This window comes from Salvelinus namaycush, chromosome 26, assembly GCF_016432855.1.
Source record: "Salvelinus namaycush isolate Seneca chromosome 26, SaNama_1.0, whole genome shotgun sequence".
Classification (NCBI taxonomy): Eukaryota; Metazoa; Chordata; class Actinopteri; order Salmoniformes; family Salmonidae; genus Salvelinus; species Salvelinus namaycush.
In genome coordinates, this window is record NC_052332.1 from 35,046,252 (window position 1) to 35,059,599 (window position 13,348).

The following is a 13,348-nucleotide window of genomic DNA, read 5'->3' on the forward strand; positions in this document are numbered from 1 at the left end:
TTATCAGACTTCAGAATGCATCTAAACCCATGGAAGAGTATGGAATGTTCTTCTTTCCAATGCATGTTGTCCGATGCATGATTTCCCATCACAGTTTAAACTTCGCCAACACAGGATATGATAATGAATAAGACCATAGAAAAGTAAATCATTTCTATACTGTAAGTAAAATCAAAAGAAATGCCTACAGATATGAAGTCAAAGGGAAACCACGAGAAGAGACCGTCTTTATGGAGCTCCTTGTAATTCCCAGATAACAAAGGATGTAAATGTACTGTATAAATGGAGACGAGATGTAGGATTCCACTTCCTCTCTTTTCATCACAGCTGGATCCTCTGCCTAGATCAGGGGAAGCCCGATTTAGAAAATGGTCAGGCATAAACACAGGTTTAGAACCCAGCTAGAGAGATTCTCAGACATCTCAGTGTCTTTGCCACACTTACCGCCTGACGTGACGTTCTTCACACCTGAACAAGACAACCACTCTATACATTAAGCGTAGAAGGGGTGACAATGGTCATCAATTGAACATGACCGAGAATTTCGGCAAAGGGAATGTTCATTGTAAATGTTAATTGGGAAATCTGAGATGAAGAGACTTTTCAAATAACTTGTGTGAAGATGTCAACCGAGCTCAATAAAACATTTAAGCAGTAATGATGGGCAAATTGTGTTTTTATTGTGATATTTGTTGTAATGTGGTGAGCATACTGATATCTGTAACTGAAATGGTACTAAATTGAATAGCCAACTGACGTGCAGACCTTAGAGGACACACTTGATGACTTACTTCCTTTTACTTTTCATTGGTTAAACATTCACCTTTTACTAGCCCTTGTATGTCACTCGTAAGCCCCATATCTCCAGAGTTGCCTAACATGAACTTGGTTGGGATTGGGTTCTGTAATGTCATGTCGAAATCGTCAAAATGATCAACAAGACAAAGGTTAATTACCCAGGCAAAAGCTAAGTCTGTCAATAGTGCCACGAGGCATTTTCAAGTCTGTCTCACTTGAGGTCACTGAGTTTACCACTCTGCAAAGCCAAAAAGTCCACATTGCAACCAGAGACCGTGCACAATGCCATGTCCAATTTGCCCTTTATTTAAAAATGTATATTAATATTGCCATATATTTTCCATATGCCATATAATTGTGATATTTGTTGTAATGTGGTGAGCATACTGATATCTGTAACTGAAATGGTACTAAATTGAATAGCCAACTGACGTGCAGACCTTAGAGGACACACTTGATGACTTACTTCCTTTTACTTTTCATTGGTTAAACATTCACCTTTTACTAGCCCTTGTATGTCACTCGTAAGCCCCATATCTCCAGAGTTGCCTAACATGAACTTGGTTGGGATTGGGTTCTGTAATGTAATCCATGGCTTCTGGTTGGGATATGTATGTTTGGTCACTGCGGGAACGACGTCATCAATGCATTACTAATGAAGCTGGTGACTGATCTGGTAAACTCCTCAATGCCATCGGATGAATCGCGGAACATATTCCAGTCTGTTCTTGCACAACAGTCATGTAGCTAAGCTGGATCATAACAGTCCCGAATATTGGCTGGATCATAACAAATGACCACTGCGAATGTATAACGTAGCATTATGTCTATTCAACCTGATAGGAGAGGAACAGGGACCTTGATTATCACTGTCTGCCAAACATCTCTTACTGATAGAGGCTGACGGTATATACGGCTTCTGGCCCTAATTAGGCCCCATGCAATTGACACACTACAATCACACTACAGTCTTGCTGATGGAATGGTCCTGACGTTGCTATAAACGATCTGGTGTAAAATACGTTGTGTAAATGTCTGTGAAACGTTCTATTTTCATATATTCACCAACATGGGTGTGTAAAAAATATATCTTATTTCCTCATTCGTATAATTTTTCTAAATGATGAGCTACCTTAAAGTATTGTGCCATTTATCTTCCTTTTTTTTAAAATCTAATCTAAGGTTTGTTCAGTCTCTGAGTCTCTGTGTTCATTGGTATTTCAACATGCAGGCATGTGCTCCGGAATACCAGTAGTCTCAATTAAAAGGTTTACCTTACAAGGGCACTTACAGCATATCTGGCATTTATAGACAGCTACTGCACTGACACCATTCTGCCTACTATTACTTTACAGCTTCTGTGTTTATTTAGAATGCATCTGACCAACATAGAGGATATTAGGAGGCAGTAAGTATATTGTAAATGAAAGTTTATGGTAAAACTGCCCCATAAACACGTGGCTATATAAGTAAGAATCAGCACTGCAGAGGCAATTGGTTTTTATTGAAGGTGGCAAGAGTTTTTTGCTCTGTTTGGTTTCTTTTATTTGCTAAAATGAATTGTCTGTTTACGTAAATTATGAAACATTCCCTTCTTTGATTGTCTGTAAACAGATTCCATTCTGATGATGGCACTTATATCTTAACAATTACATTTGAAATTGATCCACGAGAAAGGTTAGTTGCAGGACACTTTAGTAACTATTTTTTTCAGTTTTGTTGAGAGCATATATAGCACATAAATGAGTTGATTTTGTTTCAAGTTAACTGATTTAATTTTTAAATCATTGTTTCTGTTAGCATATGAGAGATAATTGAGTTGTGGGCGGCCATCTTGATATTTGAACAGTAAAGCTACACTCACGACCGTTGGCTGTGGTAGGCCTATTTATTTGTACGTGTTCTAAACATGTCTCCATAAGCAGCTTTTCGGCATGTCCTATACTATCAAAGCATCAGACTCTCTCAACAAACATAACTCTGTTACTGTGGTGAGGACATTTTTACAGCATTACCCCAGTAAAATTTACAGCCTTGATGGAACTAAGAGCAAGCACCTGTTTATACAAATTATTATGTTTACCTGGGGTGGTGGGGGGAGGGGGACACCACTGAAAAAGAAAAAGCCTTATTACAAATGTGTTCAAATGTATATATATATCAATAATAGTTTTTAGCAGCTTCCTTTAAATCCTAGAGCCATCATTTTTACTTCATGCCAGGGACCAAATGATTATCATGTTCTGATACCATTACATAAACCAACAATAGCACCATTATTATGATGATGCCCCTAATGGTGCTGACCAGTGTTTCTGTGGCAAGGCCAGCCTCTCAGCAACATACTCATCATCTAGTCCTTTCTTCTTGTCTTTAGTGTTTAGATGGAAGGCTGATACATCTCAGATACTTTCTCCTGGAGACCAGAGAAAAAAACAACCCCACCTACAAATAACTGTCGGTACAACCCTTGTGCGGCCTGGCAGTGGGTTCAGGCTCAAGTTCAAGATGACTCTTTCTGGAGGTACTTCCTGGTGTTCAGGAGGGCACTGAAATCAAAGACAGTACAGAACCATGTCAGCACATACTATCTCACTGATAGCACCCGTGGTGTTTGAAGCAAAATGTAGCTGAGGGACAAAGGTCACAACCATTGTCATTTACAATGTCCATGCATCCAAACAAGACCTGACTCACAACAGGAAATGCTTTGTCCTAACCAAGTGTCACTCCACATTGGGTTGTCAAGTCTGGGTATAGAGACGAATAACAAATGATTGATATTTAAATGTATTTAATTTAATTCCTTGCCTCAGTGAGAGGAGGTAGCTGACTTAGGTTCTTGATACATTTTTATGGTTGTAAAAATATGTATAAGGTAGATTTATTATATAGAGTGTGTTAGATATACTACATTAAAACAGTGAATACCGCCTCTGTCAGACATACAAACTACACTCTGGTTTGGCCCTCATCATTCAAATAGGCCTTTCTTATCTTTGAGGCAGGACTAAAGCATACCTTAGTGTGTTTAAGGACACTGTAAAGAGAGTTTCTGACATTGGTTGCTAATATAGAACTCCAAATGAGACAGTATTGACTCTACCTGTACAGTTTATAATCACACCCCCCCACCGTGCTCCTCCCTGGGGTCAGAATCACCCCCCCCCCCCCCCCCCCCCCCCCACCATGCTCCTCCCTGTGGTCAGAGTCACCCCCCCCCCACCCCCCACCCCCCACCGTGCTCCTCCCTGGGGTCAGAATCACCCCCCTCCCCCCACCATGCTCCTCCCTGGGGTCAGAGTCACCCCCCCCCCCCCCACCGTGCTCCTCCCTGGGGTCAGAATCACCCCCCCCCCCCCCACCATGCTCCTCCCTGGGGTCAGAGTCACCCCCCCACCCCCCACCGTGCTCCTCCCTGGGGTCAGAATCACCCCCCTCCCCCCACCATGCTCCTCCCTGGGGTCAGAGTCACACCCCCCCACCATGCTCCTCCCTGGGGTCAGAATCACACCCCCCCACCATGCTCCTCCCTGGGGTCAGAATCACCCCCCCCCACCATGCTCCTCCCTGGGGTCAGAATCACCCCCCCCCCACCATGCTCCTCCCTGGGGTCAGAATCACACACCCCCACCATGCTCCTCCCTGGGGTCAGAATCACCCCCCCCCACCATGCTCCTCCCTGGGGTCAGAATCACACCCCCCCACCATGCCCCTCCCTGGGGTCAGAGTCTCATCCCAGGGCTGTGCTCCTCCCTGGCCTGGGGTCAGGAGATGTTCCCCAGTAGATGTATCCTCCTACTCTGTTTACTCACCGCCTCTCTCACCTTGCACTTTGGACGCCGCGCCCTGTCTTTGGTTACGAGATTAGCAAATAGCTAGGTGCTGTGTGTGATGCAGCAGGGTAGATGCCACAGACATCCTCAGTGTGCCTTTGCACCGCGGGCCGTTGTAACAGGTAGAGGGTGGGTATGATGTCACAGGGCTGTTATAACAGGTAGAAAGGTAGACATGATGTCACAGGGCTGTTATAACAGGTAGAAGGGTGGACATGATGTCACAGGGCTGTTATAACAAATAGAAAGGTAGACATGATGTCACAGGGATGTTATTTATTTATTTTATTTAACTAGGCAAGTCAGTTAAGAACAAATTCTTATTTTCAATGACGGCCTAGGAACAGTGGGTTAACTGCCTTGTTCAGGGGCAGAACGACAGATTTGTCAGCTCGGGGATTCAAACTTGCAACCTTTTGGTTACTAGCCCAACACTCTAACCACTAGGCTACCCTGCCGCCCCAACAGGTAGAAGGGTGGACATGATGTCACAGGGCTGTTATAACAAGTAAAGAGGAAGACATGATGAGGTAGAGAGGCAGACATGATGTCACATGGCAGTAGAGAGGTAGACTTGATGTCACAGGGCTGTTATAACAGGTAGAAGGGTGGACATGATGTCACAGGGCTGTTATAACAGGTAGAAGGGTGGACATGATATCACAGGGCTGTTATAACAGGTAGAAGGGTGGACATGATGTCACAGGGCTGTTATAACAGGTAGAAGGGTGGACATGATGTCACAGGGCTGTTATAACAGGTAGAAGGGTGGACATGATGTCACAGGGCTGTTATAACAAGTAAAGAGGAAGACATGATGAGGTAGAGAGGCAGACATGATGTCACATGGCAGTAGAGAGGTAGACTTGATGTCACAGGGCTGTTATAACAGGTAGAAGGGTGGACATGATGTCATCCCGCCACTCACTCGGGTAGACATGATGTCATGGGGGTCGTTATAACAGCTGGAGAGGTAGACATGATGTCACGTGGCCGTTATAACTGGTAGAGAGGTGAACATTCTGTCACAGGGCTGTTATAACAGGTAGAGAGGTAGACATGATGTCATGGGGCTGTTATAACAGGTAGAAGGGTGGACATGATGTCACAGGGCTGTTATAACAGGTAGATAGGTAGACATGATGTCACGGGGGTCGTTATAACAGCTAGAGAGGTAGATATGATGTCACGGGGCTGTTATAACTGGTAGAGAGGTGAACATTCTGTCACAGGGTTGTTATAACAGGTAGAAGGATAGACATGATATTAAAACTGCTCAATTCTCCTGAAGCCACTCCTTATCGCTCCTTATCCCGCCACTCACTTTTACTGTGCAAACAGTCATGGCTCCTAGGTGAGGTGTCTCTAGCCCTGTCTGTCTCATTGTCTCTGACCCTGTCTGTCTCATTGTCTCTGGCCCTGTCTGTCTCATTGTCTCTGGCGCTGTCTGTCTCATTGTCTCTAGCCCTGTTTGTCTCATTGTCTTTGGCCCTGTCTGTCTCATTGTCTCTGGCCCTGTCTGTCTCATTGTCTCTGGCCCTGTCTGTCTCATTGTCTCTGGTCCTGTCTGTCTCATTGTCTCTGCCGCTGTCTGTCTCATTGTCTCTGGCCCTGTCTGTCTCATTGTCTCTGAGCCTGTTTGTCTCATTGTCTCTGGCCCTGTCTGTCTCATTGTCTCTGGCGCTGTCTGTCTCATTGTCACTTTCATCCACTGCACCACTTTTTAATGTCTCCTCTAACCTGATGATTTTCAAAGCCCCACACCACGATGATACAAAATAACACATACAAGACCAAACACAATGATTACGTACATAGTTTTCTTTAACTTTCTCAAATTATATTGATTCCGAGATGAAGTGTCATCTACAATCATATTTCTTCAATGATGTTTATCCCAGCAATTCCTGTATGTTCACAGTTGTCACTTTAGTGCCTCTAAAAAGCATATGTAGTGAGCAGTTAGCTTATGGTCAAACTTACTTAGCCTTGTAAAACATTAAAGTATGATTTCACGTTGTAGATGATTTTAAAATGATGTAATCCTAAATGTGTGACAGATAGTCATGTTGTAAAACTTTTTTGGAAAAGATATATAGTTTGAAGATGCGCTCCAACTATCTTCCATTTCCATACTATAAAGAATGAGCTCGAGTTTTTACAATAAAGCTTTTAATACAAATTACTTTGAAAATATACACGTATTATTATTATTGCGTGGGATCAGAACCATTTCCAGGTATTTCCAGTATCAGCAGAAGAAACAATAGAAGCCATGATAACAGTAAAAGACAACAGTTTAATATTTATATATATTTATAGCTTTTCTCTTTCTCAGTTCTTTGTCTCTCTTTCACAAGACGGACCAAGATGAACATGTGCACAGCGGGTGGCCGTCCTATCGCCTCTGATCACAGAACATGGGCATTCATTTTCTATCCATTTCCCGATGATTCGACGTGGAATCACCACCGTTCGTCGAAACCGCAGCACGTAATCTATTGCACACAGCCAACGTTCGTGTTGGTCTGTCTTGTCCTTTTCCAAAAACAAAAGCGCAGGAAACAGCAGCCAGTCTTTTACATATATTTTTTCTCAGTAGGTGTTGACCCCTGCATTTGCCTTGTCCCCATGTTACTCAAGCTGTTGACTGGGGGTCTCTATCGCAGGTTAGACATGGCCCAAAGTATTTTTTTTTCTTCACGTCAGACCGTCGTCCTCAGTATTCTTCTTTGATAGTCATTTGTAGGGATGAAGACACTAGGCCACCACTGCTGCTGGTCACCATGGCAACATTGCTGGGTGGAGTAGGTGTTGTTGTGGACGCTGCCTGAGGCTGCTGCATCTTCTTCTTGTTCACTTTCCTCTCTTTGGCGCGCCGATTCTGAAACCAGATTTTCACCTGTGGAATAAACAAAAGATTGGAGATAAGTGCTCTGTGGCTGGTCTACTAAAAGAGAGAGAGGGAGAGAGAGAGACTGCTTGCTGTGGTGTTGTGTCTGACCTGTCGTTCTGAGAGGCAGAGAGAGGTGGCCAACTCTGCTTTCCTCCTGATGGTGATGTAGCGGCTATAGTGGAACTCCTTCTCCAGCTCCAAGCGCTGGTGATCTGTGTACACCACCCGGTACTTGTCTTTCGTTCGTGTCTTACCACCTGCAACAGGGTTACAGTATGGTCATCATTCAACCTTCATATTGTGTGTGTAACGTAGAGATTAGGGAAAAAAAGACTTCTATGTTTATTTTAACTTTAACAGACGTTATGTTAATAGAATTTCTACCCTGTCCGTATTGTTTGCCATTCAAATCCGTAGCAAAAACTAGCTGAACAGAAATTTGCATAAGATTGAGATGTGATTCTCAGTAGGGCTTCACCTGCATTGGTCATAATGGGAGGACGACTGGGCTAATGCTACAATCAGATTTCACATTAACTTACATGCCGTAAATAACCGATATTAGATGAGTAAATAAAGATGAGAACGACATCTGTGAAAATGTGGTTTCTGCTTCATTTCATACATGAAACCTCTCACTAAAACACACACAGATGAACTAGCAAAGCTCTGAGATCAGCTAGTCTTTTTAATTAGGTACCGTAAATCAAAAGTCACTTCATTCTGTCCATAGTGAACGAGGGACCTAAGTGCAGCAGCAGCAACCAAGTTAAAGATTAAAATGTGTGAGCTGAGAGGGGGAGGGGCTGCCTGTAAAGGCGCCAGGCCCGGCCTGATGACCAGAGAGTTATCCACACCATTAGGCTGTTGAAACACAGAACACACCCTCCTGCTCCCATCGACCCCTAATTGATTCTCTTCACCTCCTGATTCATAATAGCTACCTCTTCTCTGATGACCGTTGTTTTCTAATTACCATGTTGACACAGACGGACCACTCCCAAATGGACGGCGTCTGAGGTGCATGTCTACGGGGGTATTGACACATACAATCTCCATACTGCGTTAATGAAACACTGTACTGATTGGAGTGGCTCCCATCACTAGCGACAACAGGGTTTGCGTCACGAGGCTTCCAATGGGCAAACTGAGACTGTACATAAGCATTTAATCTGAATGGCAGGTGTCAAAGCATCTTAAAAAAAAAAATGTAGAGGACCCGGAAATATTCAACAGTCTGATAATAGTCTCCCTTGCTGGAACCATCAACAAAAATACCAAAGCATTCAAGAACCCATGACGTGAATCCAAACGTGAAAAGTTTTAAGAAGTGGAAATGTTTACTTTGTATAAGTAGAGAATGCGGTTGACACACAATCTGCAGCACTGCACTTGTGTAACGATGTCACTGATGGCTGCTAAGATAAAATGGTTTAGCGGTGGAGGTTAATGAGACGTTCATGAGAATGAATGGTCAGCTGGCTGATATGATAAAGTGACATGGCTCTTGTCTAGAGTTAATCGCTAACATGGACCATAAAACTCCTCGTCTGGGACAACCAGATAACCGCATGAACTGGAACGATACATGTGGGTTAAACATGTATTTTTGAACCGGCCAGGCCCATTAGGTGCAGTGAACTGGACATTTATGGCAGCCCCAAGTCTGTGCTCCTGCTGCCTCTGTTAATCATAAGTGGTCCCAGGCACTGACAACAATTTGATTTCTGGTGGGTTTTCTATACAAAGAGAAAAGCTTTTTACAGTGCATTCGGAAAGTATTAAGACCCCTTGACTTTTTTCACATTTTGTTACGTTACAGCCTTATTCAAAAAATATATTCAATATTTGTTTTCCTTGTCAATCTAACACAATATCACATGATGACAAAACAAAAAAACTTTTTTGAATTTTCAGCAAATTTATATTTAAAAAAATATATACCTTATTTACATAAGTATTCAGACCCTTTGCTATGAGACACGAAATTGAGCTCAGGTGCATCCTGTTTCCATGAATCATCCTTGAGATGTTTCTACAATTTGATTGGAGTCCACCTGTGGTAACTTCAATTGATTGGACACGATTTGGAAACACAACTGTATATATAAGGTCCAACAGTTGACAGTGCATGTCAGAGCAAAAACCAAGCCATGAGGTCGAAGGGATTGTCCGTAGGCACAGATCTGGGGAAGGGTACCATAACATTTCTGCAGCATTGAAGGTCCCCAAGAACACAGTGGCCTCCATCATTATTAAATGGAAAAAGTTTGGAACCACCAAGACTCTTCCTAGAGCTGGCCACCTGGCCAAACTGAGCAATCGAGGGAGAAGGGCCTTGGTCAGCGAGGTGACCGAGAACCCGATGGTCACTCCGACAGAGCTCCAGAGTTCCTCTGTGTAGATGGGAGAACCTTGCAGAAGGACAGCCATCTCTGCAGCACTCCACCAATCAGGACTTTATGGTAGAGTGGCCAGACGGAAGCCACTCCTCAGTAAAAGGCACATGACAGCCCACTTGGAGTTTGCCAAAAGGCACCTAAAGGACCCTCAGACCATGAGAAACAAGATTCTCTGGTCGGATAAAACCAAGATTGAACTCTTTGGCCTGAATGCCAAGTGTCACGTCTGGAGGAAACCTGGCACCATCCCTACAGTGAAGCATGGTGGTGGCAACATCATGCTGTGGGAATGTTTTTCAGCGGCAGGGTCAGGATCGAGGAAAAGATGAACGGAGCAAAGTACAGAGAGATCCTTGATGGAAACCTGCTCCAGAGTGCTTAGGTCCTCAGACTAGGGAGAAGATTTACATTCCAAAAGGACAATGACCCTGGTCACACAGCCAAGACAATGCAGGTGTGTCTTCCGGACAAGTCTCTGAATGTCCTTGAGTGGCCCAGAGCCCGGACTTGAACCCAATCGAACATCTCTGGAGAGACCTGAAAATAGCTGTGCAGTGACGCTCCCCATCCAACCTGACAGAGCTTGAGAGGATCTTCAGAGAAGAATGGGAGAAACTCCCCAAATACAGGTGTGCCAAGCTTGTAGTATCCTACCCAATAATATTAAAGGCTGTAATCGCTGCCAAAGGTGCTTCAACAATGTGCAGAGTAGAGTAAAGGGTCTGAATACTTATGTAAATGTGATATTTCAACAACAACAAAATGTATACATTTGCAAACATTTCTAAAAACCTGTTTTTGCTTTAACATTATGGGGTATTGTGTGTAGATTGATGAGGGGAAAAAATATTTAATACATTTTAGAATAAGGCTGTAACTTAACAAAATGTGGGAAAAATCAAGGGATCTGAATACTTTTGATTGCACCGTATAGTCATCTCACTCTTTGGCACTAGGATGGCCAGTTTGGTCTAGGATTCACATGGCTTCAAACTGCATGCTTGCAAATTCAGTAGCAGTTATTTAGCGATCATCAGTGAGACCTGAAGCAGCTTGTGTGTAGGCTCCTGTGAAATAGGCCTGCTTGCTTGAACTGATGACATACTTATGTCCAAAATGTCCATCAAACCAAGATGCTGGGACATGTGTAGGCCTTTTGAGGGTCTCAGGTAGAGGCCTTAGAGCACGTGTCAAACTCATTCCACGGAGGGCCAAGTGCCTGCGGGTTTTTGCTCCTCCCTTGTACTTGATTGATGATATAAGGTCACTGATTAGTAAGGGACTCCCCTCACCTGGTTGTCTAGATCTTAATTGAAAGGAAACAAATTAAAACCAGCTGACACTAGGCCCTCAGTGGAATGAGTTTGACACCCCTGCCTTAGAGCAGTGGAACTGGCTTGGAGACCCAGAGTTGAGTTTGAGGGCGGTAGAGGATCAAGCTCAAATACAGGCATATACAGCAAGTGAGTTAATAAATGTGTAGGAACAGTACACCAATGTGCTTCCATGCGCATTCAATTGAATTCAGTAAAATATGTATTTTTCATAAATGTCATGTCATATGATGTCAATGCCTGACGTATTATATCAGCTGGCCATTAGGAGGCATAAGGAAGGTCTAGCGGAGGACAAGCGTGAACAAAGCGAGCGACATCAAAGTAAATCGACAACAAGAACTCCTGCCAAGAGACATAATGGCTAACAAAGAATTACAACATAGCAAACAATTCTAGAGCCCTACGACATACAAGAAGACAACCAACGGCCTAATTTGCATAACAAGATCTTCAAAACCCCAGACGGTTTCTTTCATCTGATCACTTCCAGGTTAAGCCGTCTCAACTGACTAGAGAATTCTTATTGATATTATGAAACAATCCTATAACATTATGAAATGTATCCGGGGACGAGGGATTGCTCACATAATAAGAGGAGCATAACATAATTGTGAAGTCTATAAGCTACACCAGACAAAATCAAATATGAATTCGAAGAATATCATGAACATGGTAATAAAGTAATTTATATAGCCTAGACTATATTATGACTTATAGGCTATACTAGCCTATTACTTTTTACTGCACGATGACAGGCAATTATAACCATAAGCATAATCATTGAGCACTTAATGTAATGCAATTAAATTGCATACCCTGGTTTACCCTCAACTTGTAAATACATTACATAGGCCATATTATAACCATAAAACTCACGAGATAATACCACTAATTTATGACGCATGTGAGGTGTGATTCAGGAGTTCACAAAATAATAGTGAGCATGAGAGGACCAACTATGCTGATGGCCGCGCGAGATAACGTTTATGTCAGTAAACAATATGCAATGTCAAATACTTTGATGGGATTGAACAAATACATACTGACGAATGCATCAGCTATGAACAACCAAGCGACAGCCAGGTAACCTGGTATTCCTTCTTTCTGAGTTGAATCATGAATTCGTCTCTGAATTCAGTGAACAGGTGCACGCATTTGTAAGCGCAGTTGTTCTGGTTGATCTTTGTCCTCTCAAGACTGCGTATAGCCTACAGTATTTCAGTATCTGTGGTTTCAGAAAAAATGGACCAAAGACACTGAATTTGACACATTAAATTTCATATAAGTGTGTGCTTTGCTACAGGTACGTTTAATTTAATACATATTTTATGATTCACGCTGTATTTTCTATGGTCTTATGGACAACAAAATGATACACTCCTTGATTACAAAAATGTATGAAATAACCTACCTAAATTTGCCGGTGGCGCGCTCCGCCTCATCCAATCATAAGGGTTTCTGCGCTGAGAAATGGGAGAGAGCTGACCTACAGATGAGTTGATAGACGACGGGAGAAGCCCGGGTTGTGGGACTGGAGAGAACTCTGGGGGGCTATAGCCAATTGCTCCCGGATTAGATGTGGACGGTCCTGTCCCTGGCCCATAGGGCGACCAGTCTTCCCGGGTCGGCGGTGCGTAAACGGGGTTCCAGGCCCCAGTCTGGCTGTGGTGAGGGTCATTGTTAATCCCAGGAATTTGAGGGTATCCGCTGAAATCCGAATACTGCGGAGGTGCGGGAACAAAGTTCTGATGGTTCAAGTTTAGGCTGGGATGTCGCACTGAATTTGGGTACATGCTGGTGTCCTTCTCCAAAAGATAACTCACGTACATATTTCCGAATGGTAACTCCTGCGCATAGTGTGCGTCCAGTGCGTTACTCTTGCCTCCTCTTCCCCGGGTTTCTGTTTAACCAAAGGCCTCCTCCACCTGGCTGGTCCACCTATACTCTTTAACTTATTGTTTGCTAGACACGCTGCCAGTTAGGAGTTGTCGCGCTGACGTCAACATTTTATAGCCCTCATCTCCCTCCCTCGCCTTATCCCATCAGGATGGATTTGCATTAGAGAAGGCCCTGCATTTC

The 13,348-nt window shown here is 43.4% G+C and overlaps 1 protein-coding gene across 1 annotated transcript; it reads right to left on the reverse strand.

Moving 5' to 3' along the window:
* Positions 1-7,353: 7,353 nt before the first annotated feature.
* Positions 7,354-13,098, reverse strand: LOC120021213 (homeobox protein CDX-1-like). The gene is made up of 3 exons (XM_038964875.1): positions 12,681-13,098; positions 7,639-7,787; positions 7,354-7,536 (listed from the first exon to the last, which is right to left on the reverse strand). Exons 1-3 carry the CDS (start codon positions 13,096-13,098, stop codon positions 7,354-7,356), a joined length of 750 nt encoding a protein of 249 aa, XP_038820803.1.
* Between the last annotated feature and the right edge of the window lie 250 nt (positions 13,099-13,348).